The sequence below is a fragment of the Juglans microcarpa x Juglans regia genome, chromosome 6D, assembly GCF_004785595.1.
Source record: "Juglans microcarpa x Juglans regia isolate MS1-56 chromosome 6D, Jm3101_v1.0, whole genome shotgun sequence".
In the NCBI taxonomy this organism is placed as follows: Eukaryota; Viridiplantae; Streptophyta; class Magnoliopsida; order Fagales; family Juglandaceae; genus Juglans; species Juglans microcarpa x Juglans regia.
The window spans coordinates 1,059,794-1,082,310 of NC_054604.1; the positions used below are offsets into that span (position 1 = coordinate 1,059,794).

The 22,517-nt window shown below is 35.5% G+C and overlaps 2 protein-coding genes across 4 annotated transcripts in view; both read left to right on the plus strand.

Annotated features, from left to right (window-relative positions):
* Positions 1–22,517, plus strand: part of LOC121235957 (nucleotide pyrophosphatase/phosphodiesterase-like) — a 41,150-nt gene that overhangs the window by 16,620 nt on the left and 2,013 nt on the right. Inside the window, exons 1-11 of one of the 2 annotated variants that reach the window (XM_041132415.1) lie at positions 16,670–16,786; positions 16,927–17,046; positions 17,297–17,560; positions 18,126–18,217; positions 18,485–18,551; positions 18,688–18,810; positions 18,994–19,086; positions 19,492–19,621; positions 20,577–20,658; positions 20,750–20,882; positions 22,280–22,485. In XM_041132415.1, the coding sequence (XP_040988349.1) occupies positions 17,363–17,560; positions 18,126–18,217; positions 18,485–18,551; positions 18,688–18,810; positions 18,994–19,086; positions 19,492–19,621; positions 20,577–20,658; positions 20,750–20,882; positions 22,280–22,485 (1,124 nt within the window). In that variant the 5' untranslated portion in view covers positions 16,670–16,786; positions 16,927–17,046; positions 17,297–17,362. Of the gene's footprint in view, positions 1–16,669; positions 16,787–16,926; positions 17,047–17,296; positions 17,561–18,125; positions 18,218–18,484; positions 18,552–18,687; positions 18,811–18,993; positions 19,087–19,491; positions 19,622–20,576; positions 20,659–20,749; positions 20,883–22,279; positions 22,486–22,517 lie in introns of those variants that run through there. The other variant, XM_041132414.1, reaches the window with a different exon arrangement.
* On the plus strand, positions 3,478–9,638 carry LOC121235958 (probable inactive purple acid phosphatase 27). Of its 2 annotated transcripts, none has more exons than XM_041132416.1 (12): positions 3,478–3,857; positions 6,197–6,288; positions 6,508–6,574; positions 6,678–6,800; positions 6,938–7,030; positions 7,226–7,355; positions 7,643–7,724; positions 7,815–7,947; positions 8,140–8,345; positions 8,458–8,583; positions 8,714–9,023; positions 9,205–9,638. In XM_041132416.1, exons 1-12 carry the CDS (start codon positions 3,648–3,650, stop codon positions 9,508–9,510), a joined length of 1,878 nt encoding a protein of 625 aa, XP_040988350.1. In that variant the 5' UTR covers positions 3,478–3,647; the 3' UTR covers positions 9,511–9,638. The 2 variants fall into 2 exon arrangements, with proteins under 2 accessions (XP_040988350.1, XP_040988352.1); XM_041132418.1 differs by having other exon boundaries at positions 8,305–8,345; positions 9,205–9,620.

Consider the following 22,517-nt stretch of genomic DNA (forward strand, 5'->3'; position numbering starts at 1 on the left):
TGAGTATATGTTGAGCATTGAAGAAAATACTAACTAAATTGAAACCACAATGGTTATTTGTGGCACCTGTATATCTGGCACTGCCAAGAAAAGTTTTTTGCAAATCAGTTTTTTAAGTTGAAGGTTTCAGAGATGCATTGAAGGATTATCCACTCACGGGATGGGGGTGCTTCATTGGAGCAACCAACAACAAAATGTATGGACCACACCAGTTTGGCAAGAATAGATTATTTCAGATACAGAGATGGCAGAATCCGATTTAATAAATAATGATCTCCTGCGTGAGCACAAAGATGAAATCATAATATTCACATAATTTTTTTTTTTACAGGGGATGGAGTACCTGAGACCATCAACACAAAGGAGTTTGTCATCGTCGTGCGCAGAGGAGAATTGGGAGAGATGTCTGCGTTGAGGAAGAAATTTAGAGGAGATAAATGGTGTTGGGGAGATAATGCGTTGAGGATCAAGAGATTTGGGGGATCTGAATGTGAGCTGCCTTTTTTCCCTCCTAAAGTGTTGTTTCTATTCTCTGCGTTTTCTTTCTTTTTACTTTTTTCTTTTTTTATCTCAGATAAAATTCTCCACGTAAGCCATTGGCACACAATCGATACACACCATCGCTTGCACCTAGAAGAACTAGTCAAAGTTTTAGGGCAATTTCCCAATGACGCAAGGGGGGACGTATGCATACAAGATATTGAGTGAACTTATAATATAATTATATGCTCCATTTCTGGAATTAATTTGAATATTGGTTTCGCTTTTTACACGTTAACTAAAACCCTAATATATAAAGGGAGAAATGATCATCCAGCGAACAAGGAAATTAATTAACACGCTATAACACATGCAATACATGTGGCAGCTTGAAGTACGTACTACGTAGACGATCGATTAGCTTTGGTAAGGAGATCTGTAGGGCTTATGCAATTATGCATGATTTCTGGGAATCTTAGGTGCGGTTGGACAGTGAGATCATTATATGAGCTGGTTTTAGATGAAAATTAAATAAAATATTGTTAAAATATTATTTTTTAATATTATTATTGTTTTGAAATTTGAAAAAGTTGAGTTGTTTATTATATTTTGTGTAAAAATTTTAAAAAATTGTAATGATGAGATGAAATGAAACACTTTTACTATCCAAACGAGGCCTTAGCTAGCTAGGTACGGATCGATTTTTCCACCCATGAACATGCATGCATGCACAAACTTGCATCATACGGAAACCAACTTGCTGCATGCATGATAATTGATGTCAGAATCAAAACATAGACAAATAAAAAACTTTCGAGACAAAACGTTGAGTGGCCTTTCTTATCATGGGATTACACAAACTTATCAAATTAAAGATCGTTTAAAAAGATTTCATGCACGTACCCAAAAAAGTGAAGATGAAAGTTAATTATAAAGAAATACATGCGCCGTATGCTTTTAAGGCCCCGTTTAGAACAGAAATTAAATTGAGATCAATTCAGTTCAGTCTAATTTTAAGCTGAGTCTAGCATCCAAACATCCAACTTCTCTCAAATTATTAAACTCGTCTCAACTCAAAACATCTTTACACGTGAGACCCACAACCCTATTTCAACTTTCCATAAATATATCTAAATGCATCTTAACATCCAAATACATCTAAACTCATCTTAGGTGAACTCCACAAAACTCACTCCACCATCTCAACTCACTGCTATTAATAAAAAACTCAATTCATCTCAACTCAACTCAACATACAAATGGGTTGACCTAAGTGTATCTTTTTCCTTCCTAGCACGAACGAGGTCCCCTCAGTACCAATTGTGGCCTTTAAAATAGAACTATGCATGGGAAGTCTAGCAGACGGAACTCAATATTACTACAATATTTATTTTTCCTGTGGCCTGTAGCGATTTTCATACCAAAGGATACCACCAAAAGAAAGGGTGGCATTAGCCTCTTTTCACATATAGAAAGAGAATCTCAACTTTGGTTTCAACTCCTAAAACAAGAAGGGAGAAAGATAACTTGGGAGGAGCTCTTGAGAGGGTTGCATACATGCACATTATAATGAACTTGCTTAATTGCTCGTTCTATTTGGTGAGCTCGCGAAGTTGCGACAAGAGGGTTCTATACGCGAGTACCAAAGCCGATTTGAATCATGACTGTTGATCAAGATAGGAGTTCTCTCGCCTGAAAAACAGGGCAGTGCTTTTGTAAGTGACCTTAAGGAGTACTCTATTAAAGAGGATGTGAAGGAAGCAAGGCCACAAGACCTATCAATGACAGTAGGGCTAACAAGAATTTATGAGGCAAGGACTAATGCCTTGCGAAAGTCGACATGGGGGTAACTAAAGAAGAATATCGGAGACACTCGTGGGGGAGAAATGAAGACAACGCTGACGGTCAAACGACTAACCCCAGCAGAACTCCGAGAACGGCAAAAAAAAGGCTTATACGCTTCAAATGCAATGAAAATAAAAGGCTTAAACAAGTTTCTAGAAGATAAAATTAAAAATCAAAGTAATTGCACACGTTTAGGTATCGCCCTTATTTACTATTTTTTTTTTATGTTTTCAATTAAAGAAATTAAATAACCAAAGGAAACTTTAACATCTGTGGTACTGATCACTAAAATGATAAATTATTACACAATATACATAATATATAATTTTGAAAATTGATATAACCATAAAAAGAACTTATAAAAGTAAATTTATAAATTAAAGCAGCTTGATCACGTAGTATGTTAGACTTATTTTATAATAAAAATAACTTTATAATTTAACGCATCAGTAGATCAAACTGCATCAATTTATAAATTTATTTTTATAAAATCTATTTATAACTAAAATATTTGTAAATAACTTTTATGTCATGCAAAAGTGAGAGGAATTTCGAAAAAGCACTACGTACCGTGTGTACGTAATATGTATTGTTTGTTTTTAGAAATCTAGAAAAAGTAAGATTAAGGATTCCTTTCGAGAATCTCAATCAATTTCATCTCATTTCATCATTACAATTTTCTTAAATTTTTACATAAAATACGATAAACAACTCAACTTTTTCAAATCACAAAATAATAATAATATTAAAAATAATATTTTAATCATATTTAGGTTGCGAAGATTTTTAGGTTGTGTTTGGTTGTTGATCAAACTCAATTCATCTCGAATCAATCATTGAGATGAGATTCACTATTTTTTTTAACTTGCTATAAAAAAAAATTAAATTCATCTTAACTTACTTCAATATACATTTCAATCTAAAATGTTAAACTCATCTCAACCTTAAAAAATTAAATCTATTTCAATATAATTCATAAAATATTATTATTTATAACTCAATTCAACTCATCTCAATATATAAATGCAACTTAACGGCTAAAAAGCACGTTGTAACAACAATAGTTTACTCCTTCAAAAATACAAAAACAATAGTTTACAAGCTCGTGATCATCGAGTCTCTTGGCCACTAGCTCCTCTATATAACACGCCAATGTTGCCTTTCTCTCCCTCACAGCCTAATAACCCCTTGCAACCTCCATTAATGGCTTCTTACAACTACTTCAGCTAGCTGAGTTTTCCTTCTTCTCTTCTCTGCATTTCTTCACTCATTCCAGAACTTCCCTGGTCCTTCTAAGCCAGAAAAAAATTAGGTTAACAAAAATGGCAGACACGGCCTGGAGCTGCGGCCTGATGATGAAGTTGTTTACAATGGGGATGCTATGGTGGTTGGGGAGCATGGGCTTGGCATCAGGTCACGGTCATGGCAGATTTGACCAGCACCCACTCTCTGAGATCGACATTTACAAAACGACTCTTGCCCTCCGTGACTCCGTCTCCATCAAAGCCAGTCCCCTCATTCTTGGCTTGAAGGTATCTCATGATTTTTCTCATCCACGTACAATTAATGTATGCTAATTGACTGCTCCACGGTTTTATTAATTTCTCTCTCGTTTTATTCATGTCATGTGAATACGTTGTAATTTAAACTTCGATGATACGTACGATATTATATATATATATATATATATATATATATATATCTGGGTAGTGGAATCTTTTAGCCACAAAGAGATCATATTATATAAAGTAAATTTACAATTTGACGTGAATTGATGTAGTTATAAAGTTATTAATTTTATTATAAAATAGATCTAATATATCATATGAAATCATGTTAATTTATAATTATTTTTATAAGATCTATTCGTGGCTAAAACACTTTTGATCAAAACTCTATGGAGAGAGAGAGAAAGTAGAGTAAGTAAAAAAAAAAGATAATAGATCAGGAGCTTAAAAAAGAGATGATAATTAAGATATGTCACGCTTTATATATTTTATTGAAAAATATATTTGTTCGCTTTTGAAACTTTTGGTTCAAAGCTTGGACTTTTAAAAAAAATATTTTGGTTCTATAATTAAAAATATTAACAAAAATTAAATACATATATATCATAAAGAAAATTGGAGCTTTTAGAATTTTTGTGGACTGCTGGATTTATTTCTAACTTTTTTTGGGTTACTATATAAGATGAATATATGGGGTGTCTAGCTATATATATATAAAAATATATATATATATATTAATACCGATTTTTTTTCTTTAAAAAAAAAAAGAAAAATTATGATCAGAAGAGTAATATTATTGAGTTATTAATGACCAGGCCGCCCATATTCGTTCGTTGGCAGGTTCAATAATTTCATATATTATATTTGATTTGCTTTGCTTGGTGGAAGAGCTAGCCATTCATGTAGTCCATATGGCTGTCAGATAGAAAGGAACTTATCACCCAGAAATATGATTAATATATATAGCCATTCATGTAGTCCATCCATGTGTGTGTACGTATGAGTATATATATATATATATATATATATATATTTTAAGATGAGTAATATTTTGTATAATATATAAGTTTTGCAGAGTCAGTTTGTAAACCAGTAAATCTTCTCACGAAAAAAGAGAAATGATATTCTTACTCTACAATTTTCTAATAAAATAATATTTTTTTAAATATTTATTTTAATTTTGATTTTAATTTGATGTGTTTAAAATTTTTTAAAAATATTATTTTATTAAAAATTATAGAAAAATTGTAAATGGGTGGTATGGCTATCATTGCTCCTGAAAAAATATATATAAAAAAAGCCTATATTTTTTAATGAAATATGGTTTTTAAACAAAGAAGCAGTGCAAGATCGACTTGCGAGATTTCTCTTTTGACATGAACTGCATGAAACATGATTGTAAAAATTAAAATATAGGAGAACGGTAAGGTGCACGTGATAGATCTGTTTTTATTATTATTATTATTATTTTTTTTATAGAAGATCTGTTTTTATATATTATAATCAAAAGCCAAAGTTTCAGTTAATTAATTAATTTTTGTTTTTAACCAAAAGGAATATTTTTGGACCGACAAATTAACAAATACCAAAGATTTAAATTAACGAGCCTAGAGTACGTACGTACCTCCTTAGTTAATTTTGATTATTTTATTAAAGGCATTATATCGGAAGGTTGGCCGCATGAGCCATGCAGTGGAAGGAAATCTTATCATGAATATTATATAAGATGATTAAAAAATTATTATTTTTATTTATATGTTAATCTTTCGAAGTCCTGATAATGAAAGCTTATCATCCTAACATTTCAATGGAATGATGATCATATGATTTACAAAAAATTGTTATTTGGGGTTGTTTGTAGAACACCACAGGTAATTATATTGTACGTGTTTATATAATATATATATATATCAATAATAAAATGTGGTCCAAAAATTATAATTGTATATTAATAAGAATAATACTAGAAATAGTACTCTTAGGGTCGGTGGGCAAACATCTCGCACTTTTTTTTTTTTAAAGAATGAGTTTATCATTAAAAAAATAATGTAGATCCCACGTACATTTATCATTTTTTTAAAAACAAAATGCATTAAGTTTGCACATATCCTATGACTATATAAATCATTTCCCTTATTGATAAATAATTCAGTAATCTAACAACATGTATAATATTTTTCGGATGCATCTACTGATTACATGCAAAAAACGTGCGTTGTTTTATGATTAATTTATCATTTTGATTATTGGTGTTGATCATGATAGATATATATATATATATATATATATAATATCATTGTTTATGCAAAAATACTCTTAATAATTTGTTGCGTGTTTTCGATCTTTTCTTTATATAATTACAGGGCGAGGATAAAGAATGGGTGACAGTGAATGTTGTGAACCTAGATCCATCTGAGGATGATTGGGTTGCAGTTTTCTCTCCTGCAGAGTTCAAGTACTAATCATATACATCTCTTAATACAATCTAGCAAGCTGCTCAATTTTAGTACACATTAATACCATTGAATTATAGAATGCAATTTAATTAGTTTTTGGCCTTTTTCAAACTGATGAATTATTATATGGATTGGAGATTAGGAGTTTAGGAGTTTTGTTGCATATTTTTCTGTGAATGCTCTCAAGTTGAAGGAGTATTTTTGTTTTAAAATGGCAGCGCATCGACCTGTTCGCCAGTGTCTAGTGAAGAAGAGGAGCCATATATATGCTCAAGCCCGATTAAGGTGTCTCCAATGCGAACTACTTTGAAATTAAAAATAGACAAAAAATGAAAAATTTGTTTGGTTTTTTGGCTCTCTTAATTAATGTATTTGATGTTCATTACAGTTCAAGTATGCAAATTACTCCAATTCAAAGTATACAAAAACTGGCAAAACTGTTCTCAAATTCCAGTTGATCAATCAGAGGGCAGATTTCTCCTTCGTATTATTTTCAGGCGGTTTGTCAACTGTATATCCATTTCTCCCCTAAGATCCTTGTAAATGTGTTTTTATGTTTTATGTTTCTACATCACTTACAGTTCAGATTAACCAAGATTTTCTCCTGTGTATGCATGCTAATGAAAATTATGTTTCTGGATATTGCAGCCTAAACTAGTGGCAGTTTCAAATTTCATAACATTTGCTAATCCCAAAGCACCTCTATATCCTCGCCTTGCTCAAGGGAAGTCTTGGGATGAAGTAAGTCCATTTCATAACAGTTAACAACACCTATAAAATCTTTTTTTCTCCATCCCTTTTAGTATTAGCACCCAAAGAAGACTTGATTTAGGAAATTTCAACACTGCCGAGAGGGTTTTTCATACATATTTTGGACTTAAAAAGGACACATGTATACAAATAATTCAAGCAGTGATCATTTGACGATATTTGCAGATGACAGTAACTTGGACTAGTGGATATGCATTAAATGAAGCCGTTCCATTTGTTGAATATGCTGTGAAGGGACAAGCTAAAGCTCGATCCCCAGCTGGAACATTGACAATTGATCAAAACAGCCTTTGTGGTATTATTCGTTTCATCTACACACGAGTATTGCATACTTTGTTTGCGATAAATAACTAGTTCATTGCTTTCAAGAAAGCTTTTAGTGATGAAAAAAGTCCATGAGTGTAATCTTTATATTTATAATTTAGGGCAAACCTTTCAACAGCTATTTGAGCATTGCTTTGAATCAAGTTTCTTATAGTACTTCTAATGTTTTGGGACATACCAAGTTCATTGATATCAGCTTTTGAATACAAAGTGAGCCGAAAGGCGGTTGCATAACATGATTTCCTTGGTATTTTGTAGGTTCTCCTGCACGGACGGTAGGGTGGCGTGATCAAGGTTTCATACATACAAGTTTCTTGAAAAGTTTATGGCCCAACTTTGTGTATGCTTTTATACATTTTTCTTGACACAAAACTATCCTAAATTGTTGACCGAAGATATCTATTGAAGGTTGGCTATAATGGTATTTCAGGTACACTTACAGGATGGGTCATCTCTTATCGAATGGCTCATATATCTGGAGCAAATCCTACTCTTTCAGATCATCCCCTTATCCTGGACAGGACTCACCACAATGTGTCGTAATATTTGGCGACCTTGGGAAGGTAGTTATGAGATCATTTGACTGAATGAAATCTATAGATCAATAATTATAAAGAGATTAACTCCAGTCACCAGCTGATATATCCATAGCCTTGGGAGGGTACTTGAAAACCTCTGCCAAGAGTTTAATTAATAAGATTTCTTGTGCATGAATTAAGGTAAAAACATTTTACATTTTTTCCTCTGTATTTCAGGCTGAACGTGATGGTTCAACCATGTATGCTGATTATCAGCCAGGATCTCTAAATACTACCGACCAACTCATCAAGGACTTAAAAAACATTGACATAGTTTTCGTTATTGGAGATTTAGCTTATGCAAATAGATACATCTCACAGTGGGACCAATTCATGTCACAGGTTGAGCCCATTGCATCAGCTGTCCCATTTATGGTTGCAAGGTTTGCCCCGTTACTCGTTTCCATCTAATCATAACCTTGTAACAATAAATCCCAAATAATTAAATTCATCCATTTGTATTAAGTTATGTATCTTTTATTGGTTATCATGCAGCGGTAATCATGAACGTACGTGGCCAAATTCAGGAGGCTTCTATCAACATACAGATTCAGGAGGGGAGTGTGGTGTGACTGCTGAGACCCTTTTCTACGTTCCTGCTGAGAACAGAGCAAACTTCTGGTAAAAACAATCACATATATGTTTTTCGAGTTATCCGATGGATTTGTAGCAACTTAAAGCATTCCTTTGTTTTTTGTACAATGATTTTTCTTTTTGAGATTCATGACGGAAATTTCAACTCAATGAGTAGGTATTCAACAGATTATGGCATGTTTCGGTTTTGCATAGCTGATAGTGAACATGATTGGAGGGAGGGATCAGAACAGTACCGATTCCTTGAGCATTGCCTTGCAACTGTGGATAGAAGGAAGCAACCTTGGTTGATCTTTGCTGCTCATAGGCCTCTAGGGTATTCCTCTAATGAATGGTATGCCAAAGAGGGTGCATATTCAGAGCCAATGGGAAAGGATGATTTGCAGAAGCTTTGGCAGAAGTACAGGGTAGACATTGCCTTTTTTGGCCATGTCCATAACTACGAAAGAACATGCCCCATTTACCAGGTAATGGATGCTGCAAAAATCTCCACATTTTTTTGTCTCAAAAGTTTAAAATGATAGTAAATTAATGGCAACTTCAATTATTTAAATTATATTGTCTAATAACATTTCTAGTCCAAACAGTAAATTCACTTCCATGCCATTTTTTAACCTTTTTTGTATATCTTCAATGTTGGTGTTGTAGAATACATGCGTAAAATCTGGAAATACGAGTTATTCCGGCGTCATGAATGGAACAATCCATGTTGTCGCTGGAGGTGGAGGTAGTCATTTATCATCCTTCGCCACAGAAATACCCAACTGGAGCCTTTTCAGAGACTATGACTTTGGCTTTACAAAACTGACAGCATTCAACCACTCTTATCTGCTCTTCGAGTACAAGAAAAGTAGTGACGGGAAGGTGTATGATTCATTCACCATTATGAGGGAATACACCGATGTCTTGGCTTGTGTTCATGATAGTTGTGCACCAAGCACTTTGGCCTCTTGAGAATGTCTTCTTTTTCTTAGGTTTCTTATGCTTATTGTAAATTTGCAAAAACAAACTGATACGGGATGTATTTTTCTTTCAAAATTGTTTTGTAATTCAATAAATGGCTATGGATGGTCAGAGTTGTTTGAGAAAGTTTTCGTAAAGGACTTGGTTAAACCACCAAGACCACTTCAGAATTCTATTAATAATTGTTCTGTACAATTATCGTATCTAAAAGAATCCCAAAAAAAATAAGTACAAAATATACAAAGAAGGAAAGGAGATAATTACAATAAACTGGAATGGTAAAATGGTGGAATTCTGCACATGTCACGAGAGGATCTAAGAAAGCTGTCAATTGGCTGCTGATTGTGCGAAACTGCCATCAAGGTTTGGGAGAATGAAGATGCTGGCATAACTGATTCACGGAGTAGGCAATTTCAGGACGAGTGAGGGTGCAATATTGGAGAGCCCCCACAATTTGACGATACTCAGTGATATCTTCAAGAGGATCCCCCGAGGTAGAGGAGAGTTTGCCACCTGCAACACATGGAGCAATGTAGGGCTTGGCTCCAAGCATTTTAGCACGAAGTAGCACATCAAGGATGTACTTACTTTGTCGAAGGTGGAGGCCATGAGAGTCCCAAAACACTTGGATGCTAAGAAAGAAAGTAAGAAGACCCAAATCCTTCAATGCAAACTCTGTGTGAAGTTTAGCAATTAAGGGAGAAATAAAAGAATCACTAGAACCCGTGATTAGTATATCATCAACATAAATTAAAATATAAATGAGAACACCACTATGTTGATAAGTAAAAAGTGAATGATCCACCTGAGACCCAATAAAGCCAAGTTCCACAAGAGACTGAGATAATCGTTTGAACCAAGCTCGAGGAGCTTGCTTGAGTCCATAAAGGGCCTTATTGAGTTTACACACAACCAGGAAAATTAGGATCAACATAGCCACGAGGTTGTTCAATAAAGACTTCTTCATCAATGGTGCCATGGAGAAAGGCATTAGAAACATCCAATTGGCGTATGGGCCAGTCAAAGTGAACGGCAATGGCTAAGACAAGTCGAACCGTGGCAGGTTTGATAACGGGACTGAACGTCTCTGAATAATCAATTCCATGAACTTTTTCAAAGCCTTTGGCGACCAACCTAGCCTTACGACGATCAAGGCTCCCATCCTCTTTTTGTTTCATTTTGTATACCCACTTAGTGTCAATGATGTGTTGGTCAAGGGGACGAGGACAAAGAGTCCAAGTGTTGTTTTTAATTAACGCAACATACTCCTGATCCATAGCAGCTCTCCACTCTTCATAAATTATGGCTTAGGAAAAAAAATTTTGGTTCAGATAAAGAGATGGTGGTGTTAAGGGCAAAGGGTGGATATTTGTTGAGTAAAGGGAGGTGAAGTCAGGAAAGGACTTTGGGCATAAGGAGCCCGTTTGGGAACGTGTGATCATGCGTGTATGATTTTCTGGAGGAAGGAATGAGTTAGTATCGGGTAAGGAGATCTCAAGGGAGGTATTCGATATGGCAGGAATATTGTGAGGGATAGCGTGCGAGGGAGATGAGGAAGAATTGGTAAGGGGCAAAATTATAGGAGCGTTGAAAGTTGAGTGAGGTTGGGAATTAATGTTGGCCGAATTATGAGAATTATTTTCAGATGGAGAGAAAATTTCGTATGAAGATGGAATGTCCATGGAGGAGGATATAATGGGGATTATGGGAGGATTGAGTGGAGCATTTAATATGGATTGAGCCGAAGAGTGGGAGGAATTGTCGGTTGTAGGGGCTGTTGGGTTTTGGTTAGATTGGATTTGGAGAGATTCGGTTAAGGGAATAGAGATTTGATTGGAGGATGGGATTTGAGTGGTCAAGGAATTATTATTTTGATGAGAAATGGAAGGTGACGTGAGATGATTAGGTAAAGAAGAGAATATAGAGGTGGAACGGTGGTCTTGAGTGGGGGAGAGGGTTCATGGTGTTGAAGAGTTTTGGTAGTGGGGGCTATTCCCCCTCGAGAAAGAGAAAGAAGAGAATCAAACCTTTCTTCTCTTCTTTCATGTGAACGGCCCTATCTTGTATCGAAAGGTTTTTCGTGCTATACACCACGTTGAGAAAGACCAGCCTCCTATGTATCGTACCATTTTTTTACCTCGAAAGGGAGGTCCTCCTTATGATGCTACGGACGGCTGTCCGAAGTGCAAGGGGTAAACTCGGCCAAAACCTCCTTGGCTCTCTTTAGCTGATGTCGCAGGTCGCTGATTGGTTGGGGAAGATCTATCTCTCTTCCAGGGAGTCTAGTCAATTGAAGCAATATCACACCAATGACGGTGTGACCTGATCGACTTAGTTCGTCACTCCTTTGGACGGAGTGGTCGGTCAAGGAAGGAGAGTTTGAATTGGAATTTTGAGGATCATTGACCAAAGAAATTTGATTCGGTTTAATGGGGGAAGGTGCTGTGACCGAGTGGGGTAGAAGGAAATTTTCGGTGAGAGGATGTTGTTGGGAAGAGCTGGAGGTTCGTGAGGTGTCCACCTGTCTTTGTGCAGGAAATAATTTCTCAACAAAAACCACATATCGGGACAAATAGACCTTTTTAGATATAGGATCAAGACACCGATATCCCTTATGGTTAGAAGAATATCCTAAGAATGTACATTGTTTGCTTCAAAAGGCAAGTTTGTTAGGTGCATAGGGTCTCAAGAGTGGGTAACAAGCATAACCAAACGTCCTAAGTTGGGAATAATCAGTAGGTTTTTTAAACAACTTGCTATAGGGTGACTCAAAATTTAGCAAGGGAATTGGGAGACGATTAATGAGATGGATAGCAGTAGAAAAAGAATCAACCCAAAAAGACGTAGGGAGATTGGACTAAGCAAGGAGAGAGAGTCCAATTTCCATGATATGATGATATTTACGATCAGCAATCTCATTTTGTTGGAACATATAAGAACAAGTTAAACGATGCTGAATCCCATTTGAATTTAGAAAAGAGACAAATTGTTTGGATGTGAATTCACCACCATTATCGGATTGGAATTGTTTAATTTTGCAAGAAAATAGGTTCTCAACAAGAAGTTTGAATTTGACAAAGCAAGAATAAACATCTGATTTATGAGATATAGGGTACAACCATGTAAATCTAGAATAGTCGTCGATAAAAATTACATAGTTGAGACAACCACCTTGAGACTTAATAGGTGATACCCATACATCAGAATGAATAATTTCTAGAAGACCTAGGGACACCCTATCAGAGTCATGAAAATGAAGCTTTTTGCTTTTTCCCAACTGACAAGCAGAACAGAAATAATCTTTGGTAGCTGACCCTTAAAGAGGAAGCTTGAAAGAATCTATAACCCGCTTAGTAATTGGAGCTGAGGGGTGTCCTAGTCTTGCATGTCACACGTCTAAGGAAGTCTTAACACCAAAAAGGGCTACTTGTCCACGACACTTATTTATGTTATTTTTGTTGAGATGCATAGGATAGAGGCCACCTTCACTCGGATCCTTAAGAAGGATGGTTCCTGTTTTGCTGTCCTTAACAAAATAATGAGAATTCGTTAGGACAAAAAAACAATCATTGTCAATGCAAAATTGATTTATAGAAAGAAGATTGGCCATGGCATTGGGGCAATGTAAAACATGATTGAAAGTTAAATTTGTTTGTGGAGTGTGTAGAGAAAATGAACTTGTGTTTTGAATAGTAAGACCATTACCATTGCCCATGGCTACTGTCCCAGTGCCACCATAAGTCTCCTAAAGAGTGAGATTAGTCAGATCATTAGTAATATGCTGGTTGGCTCCACTATCAGCGTACCAAGTGCCATCTTCATGAAGAGTATTACTATGGGCCACCATCGCTGCATGTTGAGAAGGTGGGTGCCTTCCTTGATAGCTATAATCCATCCTATGAAAACAATCCAAAACATTGTGATTAGTGCTACCACAAATCTGGCATGGTGCTCGCATAGGAGGAGACAAACTCTGCTGAGTAGAATTCTGTTGGAAAGAATTTTGATGGGAAGATTCGCTGCAGATATTCTGCTGCTGTGCAACAGGTCCAAAGTTCTTTGATTTTGGTTGCAAGTTCCTTTGAGGAAAAGAATTTCTATTAGGTGGAAAGTTGTTTCGAGACTTCTTGAGACCATTTTGAAAGTGGCCTTTGGAAGGTGCCATCATAGCAAAACTCTATTGTTCCACGATTCCATGGTTTTGATTTTCAATGAGAATCTCATAAGACAAGAGTTCCGATTGAAAATCATCCAAGCTCATCATGTTGTTCCACAAGGCAAAGGAACACAAGACAATGAAAGGATTAAAAGAAGGGTTAGGACCTCCTATAATATAAGAGATAGATCCTTCTCTTCTACAGGCTTCCCGGCAGCTGCCAAGTTATCAGCAGCGCAAACTCTGCAATTTCCATTTGAGAGTGCTAACCCGAGAACGCGCATGAGATGCATATTTATTAGCCAAAGTTGTCCATACTTGTTTTGCAAAGTTTAAGCCATACACAGACGGTAAAACATGGTTAGCAAGTGTGGAGTTGAGTAACCCAAGAACAAATTGGTCCTTCTTGTGCCAGAGCAAGAAGGCTTGGTTGATCTCAGTCAAAGGTTTGCCCTGAGAATCAGACAGGTGCTTCTCTGGGCACGGTTCAGATCCATCCACGAAGCCCATGAGATCGTGACTTCTTAGTGCGGGTAGACACTGAGAAATCCAATTCAAATAATTCTCACCATCCATTTTCACCAAGATGAGTTGAATGACATTCGGTGCATTGAAAACAATTGGAGTGGAAGAACTGGAGGACGCCATTTGCTCCAGGATCAAGCGTGAGCAAGTGCTCTGATACCAAGAAAGTTTTCGTAAAGGACTTGGTTAAACCACCAAGACCTCTTCAGAATTCTATTAATAATTGTACTGTACAATTATCGTATGTAAAAGAATTCCAAAAAAAATAAGTACAAAATATACAAAGAAGGAAAGGAAATAATTACAATAAACTGGAATGGTAAAATGGTGGAATTCTGCAAATGTCACGGGAGGATCTAAGAAAGCTGTCAATTGGCTGCTGATTGTGCGGAACTGCCATCAAGGTGTTGTTGATTTACTGCTACGTTAACAGTTAGATTGTGATTCAGCCAAATCAAGCTTGATGATTTAGATTTTAGTTTCCTATCCATTAGGATTTAATCACCTTCCTTAATCACCTTGTATTGTATCGTAATGCCTAACAACTACAATAAATGATTTATAAGACTTCAAGGCTTCAAGCAAACTGATAATATTTGCGACCGGGGGGGGGGGGGGGGGGGGGGGGGGGGGGGGGGGGGGGGGGGGGGGGGGGGGGGGGGGAGGGGGGGAATTCTTGTTGTATTCATGTATTTGGGTTTGAATGATGCTCGGGTTCAACTTGTCCAAACTCAAATACAAACCGTACGTGCTGCTATTCACCGGAATCATCGCCACCACCTAGCGAGAGCGGGCTGCTTGCGCTCCTGCTGCTCGTCTTCTCCTCCTCCTCCCCCTCCAAACTCATCTTGCTTCTATCATAGATTTGGTCCTCTCCATATACCCACAAGCTTGTGAAGGAACCATTATACTATGCTGCAAAGCTGATTTCAGAAGTGAAAAAAGATGTTTGCGGTGACAAGTATCGAGCTTCAGTCTTGGACTTCATTGAGTTGAATGGGCCTAGGTGACTCTACATTTTACAATATCATAGTAATATGTGTTTTCTTTTAGAAAGAAAATTTTAGAATATTTAACATATTTTATAAATTTTTTTCTTCTATTGATCTCAATGGAAGAAATATTTTATCGGACAAGAAAAATATATTTGAAGAATGAAAATATAAATAGATAATTACATATTGAAGAGGATAAAATATCTAGGCCCAACCCATCAAGCCACCATTGAGAGATAGGAGAGAAACAGGAAATGAGAAACAATGAGGGGACAATAAGAGGGAGGATGTCAGAAGAAAAGCGAGAAAGAATGGGAGGGGAAGGGAAATATCGGAAAGAAAATGAGGATGTCAGGCACGCAAAGTGGACGTCCCTCACCACTACCAAGACGAACATGAGAAGAGGGTCAGATAAAAAGCAAGTGGCCAGACGACTTGGGAACTTCAACTTCGACTTCTCCAACCTCTGGAAGGGGAGCTCTATCGAGGGGTCCTCTCTAGCAAATATATTAAATATCTCTATTGTACAGTGAGAAATGAGAAGTTGTGAGAGACTGTAAACAAGTATATTATAATGTATTTGTCCTTCCCAAACACTCGTAGATGTAGGCATTATGTAGAACCAAGTAAATCTCTGTGTCTCAATCTCTTACTTTCCTTACACTTGTTTTCTATACACTGCCATGGATGTACGCATCGACACCATATGACTACACTGGACCACTACCGGGAGTACCAAACCACATCGATCGAGGCCCAAATCGTCATAGCGGGCCATAAATGACTATTTCCCCCTTCCGCATGTTGTGTATTTTTTACGCATCAACGCATTTGTATGTTAAGAATATATATAATATAAATAATCAAATTTCCTTCCTCCCATCAACTCAAATTTTTTAAATAGGTGACGATTTCATATATATTAAAGCGTAAGTCCTTAACTTGAACTCTGGCTATATACTACTTTACCCTATTTAATTAAGTATATTGTTATACAATATCTCTGTTAAAATTAGAAAATGATAAAAGCATAATAGTTTTCATATTACTTTACATGATTAAATGGCAAAACGAGGAATATTTTTTTAAAAGAACAGTGATATCTACGCAACATTTTATAAAAATAATATTATTTTATAAAAATATTTTTATTTTAAAATATAATTATAAAATGTGTAATAAAAAGTACTGCACGATATTTTTGCTAGTTAAAATTTTCTTATCGAGCAATGCTACACAATCTCTCTAACCTCCACATATCATATTTTTAAAAAAATTTTAAATTTTTTAATATTTTTTTTAAAAAAATTTGAGTTTATTTTTTTAAAATTAATTCAATTCTTCTATTCATTATTTATATATTTAATATTTGATAAAAGAAGAAAATAATAAAAATTAAAAAAAAATATATAATACGTGGTGGTTGTATGGATAATAAGAAGTAGTGTAGATTTTTTCTTATCTTGAATATATTGAAGCAGATGGCCGATGACACATTCCATTCAACGGTTTCTTGCCTCTACGAAACAATATAGACCAGTCGTGGTTTCTTAAAACCGAAGCTGGACTTTCTCTCCTTTTCTGTTTTAATGTGATGTTTAGATGTTGAGTTGAGTTAAGTTGAGATGATAAAATATTATTATAATATTATTTTTTAATATTATTATTATTTTAAAATTTAAAAAAATTATAATAATAAATTAAGATAATTTTAACTTTCAAACGTATCAGTCTCAAGCATTCCATTTCACCTTGTCAGCCTGAAAGAAAATTCAAAGCCCATAAAAAGAAACAATACAAAAAAGTCAAACACGGAAAAAATGATAATCTAAGCATCTTAATAGCATATTATTATAAATTGTACGAACTGCCATTATTCAGTTGAAAAACATTACGGGACACGTCTACAGAAGAATTCTGTCGAAATTCTCTATCGAGATTTTTTTTATTTTTTATTTTTATTTAATAGTTAAGGGAATATTGTTAAATAAATATATAATTTTTTTATTTTTAAAAATTATTTAAATGGTCTAAAAAAATAGGGAAAGAAAAAGTAAAAAAAGAATTGTGAGTGATCGGTAGAGGATTTCGGTCTGTGGACGTAGCAACGTCCTATTCAGTTTGCTTCTTGGGGTTTGGAGATTGTTTCTGCTTTGCAGTCCCGGAAATGGAAGAGAGCTTAGCTCACTGCCTGAAGTTTTTCACGATTGTGTACCTCTTGTGTTTGGCAAGCTTGAGCTCCGCTTTTGCTCCCGTTAGAGGGCTCGACGAGCAGCCACTGTCCAATATTGCCATACTCAAGACCACTCTCGCACTGCGTGACTCTGTCTCTATCAAAGCCAGCCCTCAGATTCTCGGGTTACAGGTACAACCGTACAAATTGCAATAGTCATTTATCAAAAAGATCATTTTTTGTAGTTTTCATTCAGTAGCAAAAGCAAAATCTTTCAGGAGTTACTTTTTGCAAATTAGAAGGCGAAAGCCTAATTTATGTCAAAGTCACAGTTATTGAGATTTTTAGTTTAGTTCTAATTGTATTAAAATCTAGTTTATATTAAGGTTAAGTACTTCTACTTTGGCTCATGGATTGTCATTTAGACCGGGAATCCAAGTGCTTCCGCTTTTTGTGGCGCCGTAATTGCGCCCATCATATGATAAAGCTATGCTAGTTTTATGTTGGTACGGTTTATATTGTGATTTGTGATTGTCCATTGGCTAATCTAGCAAAGGATGAAGTTTTTTTAATGCATTTGCTAAATACAGTTAGGTGACATGTGTCTTGTTTATAGCATGGATGATGAATTCATTGTTCGTCTAGTAAAACCTCATTGCATTTTGATTGGTTACCTTCGAGTTTTGATGTTCACGATATGCCAATTTTTTTACCGGTATGAAGTTTTTGATGTGTGGTTTTCTTTACATGATTACAGGGTGAGGATACTGAGTGGGTGACTGTGAATCTTATAAACCCAGATGCCTCTGTGAATGATTGGATTGCAGTTTTTTCTCCAGCAAACTTCAAGTAATGTACATCTCTAGCTGTACCAGTTTGTCCAGTCTAGCCAGTCAATTTTCAGTACACAAATAAGACTGAATAGTGCAATCTAATTACTAACCGGCTTTCCACAGACTTTTTTTTTTTTTTTTTGGAGATAGTAGTCATTTGTTGTATGGAGATAATAGTCATGGGAAGAACCAAAGCTGTGCACTTGGAGGACAATAATGTTGAAAAGTTTGCATCTTCTGTTAATGCATAAATTAAAGGAATATTTTTGTTTTGAAATGGCAGCTCGTCAACCTGTCTACCAGCAAATGATGAAGATCAGGCTCCATATATATGCTCAAGTCCAATAAAGGTGTGCCCAGCGTGAATTTAGAAAACCTGAGATTACATGAAACTGGCAAATTCCTCAAATTTGAGTTTTGATTAATTTTTTTTTTTTTTTTCACTTCTCTAGTTAACCTATGTGATATTGAATATCTGTGTTCCAGTTCAAGTACGCAAATTTCTCCAATTCAAAGTATACAAAAACTGGAACAGCTGATTTGAAGTTCCAGTTGATCAATCAGCGGGCAGATTTCTCCTTTGCATTATTTTCTGGTGGTTTGTCAAATGTGTGTCCAAGGTTCCTGGCTGTTCTTATAATCTTTGATTGGACTGTATTTATCCTGTATCTTCTCACCTTAGATCTTTGTGAAGGTTTCTATACTTCAGGTTACTTCATCTCTTACAGTTCAGATTAACCTGTTTTGTTTTAATTTATGCAAATAAGAAATTAATGCTACTGAATATTGCAGCCTAAACTGGTGGCAGTTTCAAATTTCATATCATTTGCCAATCCTAAGGCACCTCTATATCCACGCCTTGCGCAAGGGAAGTCTTGGAATGAAGTAAGTTTACTAAAATTAATAATGCTGTAAAATCCTGTGATGGGTGTTGAATTTTAGCTCCCAACCCTGAGCAATACGCATGTCAAAGAGAAACTTGCTGTTATTAGTTTTTCCCCTTTATGTTGGTCTTTATGAGTTCTTCACCAGTTAATCAGGAAGTCTTTTTGCAAGAAGTTGATAAATCTGAGTTTGTTATACACAAAGATGATGGTTTTCCAAGTTCCCGCCCCTCTCTTACCTTTACTATAGGAATTTCCAATCACAATTCCATTAAATAAGTGATCCTCCGGCTATTGTTGAAAGTTTATAAATTATCTCTTCTTTGGGTACTTGAGGCCAGTTTGGACATGTAGGACACATATACTTTCTACATAAACTGTTACGTAAAATATTGATGCTATACAGATGACCGTAACCTGGACTAGTGGCTATGCCTTGAATGAAGCCGTTCCGTTTGTTGAATGGGGTGTGAAGGGGAAAGCCCAAATTCAATCAGCAGCTGCAACATTGACAATTGATCAGAACAGCATGTGTGGTATTGTTCGTTTCAATCCACCCATGACTGCACCACATTGCATAGCAATAAATTGCAAGTTGATTGTACAATTTTTGATATATTTAATTCATTTTTTCAAGAAAGCTATTCATGATGAAAAAAGTCCTTGATTTATAACCTTTCTATCAATAAAATATGACAACGCAATCATCTGTTTTCTAATATATTTGAGAATTGCTGCCAATCATGTTTCTCACATTATAATATTAGTTTAGGTTTCAAAGAAAACTGAAAGACTCTTCTCGATAAACAATACTTCATTGTAACCCTTTCTACCCTTTCTTTAGAATACAATAGTGTATATATATATATATATATATATATATATATATGTATATGTATATATGTTTATATGTGTGTGTAAGTCATTTGTACTTGGGCATATGCCTAGTTCTATCTATAATATTTTTATTGAAAAAAAGTGTGTACAGACATGCCCATGCACACACACATATATGCATATATATATATATATATATATATATATATATATTTTGATGACGGGGGATCCACCCCACAGCAAAGCCCTTAGGACTCATCCATGGAACCTAAACCCCAGGGAGACTAGCACAGCAACCCACCGCCATGGCCTCCCACTTAAATTGCAGTTTGATCCCAAGGGAAATCAAACCTGTCCCATGGGGCTCATGCACACAAGTTCACCCTTACCACTTTGGCTACACACGGGTGGGTAGCCCGTGGACCAGTTATTAGGAATATATATATATATATATATATATATATATAGCTAGAAACAATTGATAGTTAGTTTGCTTACTTCTAGTTTCCAATTGAACCAGTTTTTGTTTTCTAGGCATGATCTCTTATCACTATGAGCATAAGTTTTTACAACCTAGACTTCATTTCTTGTGACAATTCAATCAAGGGGATTTGCAAGGCTGTTGAATTACTTGATTTCCTTGTTACTCTGCAGGTTCACCTGCACGGACAGTAGGCTGGCGTGATCAAGGTTTCATACACACAAGTTTCTTAGTAAATTTGTGGCCAAACTCTGTGTATGTGTTTATTCATTTTCTAGACATAAACCTATCCTCAAATATTTGAAACTATCTGAATCTGTTGAAGGTTGATATGATGGTATTTCAGGTACACTTACAGGATGGGCCATCTTTTATCTAATGGATCATATATCTGGAGCAAAACCTATTCTTTTAGATCATCTCCATATCCTGGACAGGGCTCACTACAACGTGTGATAATATTTGGCGACATGGGGAAGGTAAGACTGAGTATAGACTGAATTAAATTTAGTAGTAACTATAGAAAACAAATTTCTATACAATATCAGGACATTTGGTATTGTTCTAAATTGATATATAGAAAAAGCATTGAGATATGCACTTATTTTTAACCCTTTTCTGGCTATAGCTTCCATACTTTCTTGATATCCTCTCTCTCTCATTAGGTGTATATGATGTATACTCCAACTCTCCATGTCTTCCTTGATAATGCCTTTGTTTCTTTTTCTTGATCATTAATAAAACTTATCTTGCTTCCCAACATTTTTACCCATAATAATTTCCTAGTGCCTGTAACCATCTTTGGTTTGTTGACTCGATTATTTTCATTGTTGCCTTCACAAATATTTTATATTCCATTATTGGCTGCCCATATCATCAAGTTTTGGGCACACTGGCAATGGATTTCATCATTTTGCCCTGAGAAGCCCTGATTGGAAGGTTGTTTTTTTATTTGGGTTCCTAAAGCATGGTTGAAAATCACACAGTCGTGCTGCTTTTCTGTCCATGAAATATATTTCCATCCCTCTGTATAATTGCCCTCATGTCAATATCATAAAGAATCCCATATGAATGAAAACTGTGATCTGGCAAGTGAAACATAAAAAACCATGACTCTGAGATATTTGATGGAATTTTTACATGGCTTGTAGTAATATGTGAAAAAATTGAAGCGGTGCATGTGGCATGGGTTGGGTGCTAGACGAGTTTTAACATGGCTTCTCTTGGCCAATCTTAGTTTTAACTTTAAAATTTGGTTGTTGTAGGATTATAATAAGAATAACGACTTACTAGATAATTAGAAGTTGTTAAGGAATTGTTGATATTAGATCTTATTTTTAGTTGTAGACTTTTTTAAGCAAATTATTATGAATGAAGTGGGCTATCAGACTTTTTTTTTTTTTGTTTTTTTCGATAAACAGCATTCTATTTCTGAGGTCACTTTTCCTCAAACTAAACTGACATAGGCCTTGTTTCTTTACCTCGAAGAAACCAATGTGCGTTGCAGAGGTCCTTTATATAGACATGTAACGAAAACTCACTCAAGTCACATTCAACTAATGGTTGAAGGTAGTTTATATACTCATATTTGTAGACACAGGACTAGATTAAGGTCAAACCTTGAATCTATCTACTGACCTTGCTATGTGGACACCTGCTGATATCTTATAGTTTGTAAAATAAGAGGACTAGAAGATTCTAGAATTTTCACTTACTGGTTTCTGATCGTAAATGGAACTTGCATTCTGAAGGTGATTAAGATCATTACTCAGAGTTTAAGAACCGAATGCTAGCCCTTCACTAGCAATTATGTGCGTGTCTGTTGATGGATAAATTGATTTCTTGTGCATGACACAAGTTTTTTTTGCATTTTCAGGCTGAGCGTGATGGGTCAAATGAGTACAGCGATTATCAGCCAGGAGCACTGAATACCACCAACCAGCTCATCAAGGACTTGAAAAATATTGACATAGTTTTCCATATTGGAGATATAACTTATGCAAATGGATACATCTCACAGTGGGACCAATTCACGTCACAGGTGGAGCCCATTGCATCAGCTGTCCCATATATGATTGCAAGGTTTGTGCAGTTGATTGTTATTTCTTTCCATC

Bases quoted from the DNA above. Each gene is read 5' to 3' on its own strand.
- LOC121235958 (XM_041132416.1), top strand. From the start codon at position 3,648: ATGGCAGACACGGCCTGGAGCTGCGGCCTGATGATGAAGTTGTTTACA. The intron at 6,289-6,507 runs GTACTAATCATA...TTAAAATGGCAG, and splicing joins TTCTCTCCTGCAGAGTTCAA to CGCATCGACCTGTTCGCCAG. The intron at 9,024-9,204 runs GTAATGGATGCT...TTGGTGTTGTAG, and splicing joins GAACATGCCCCATTTACCAG to AATACATGCGTAAAATCTGG.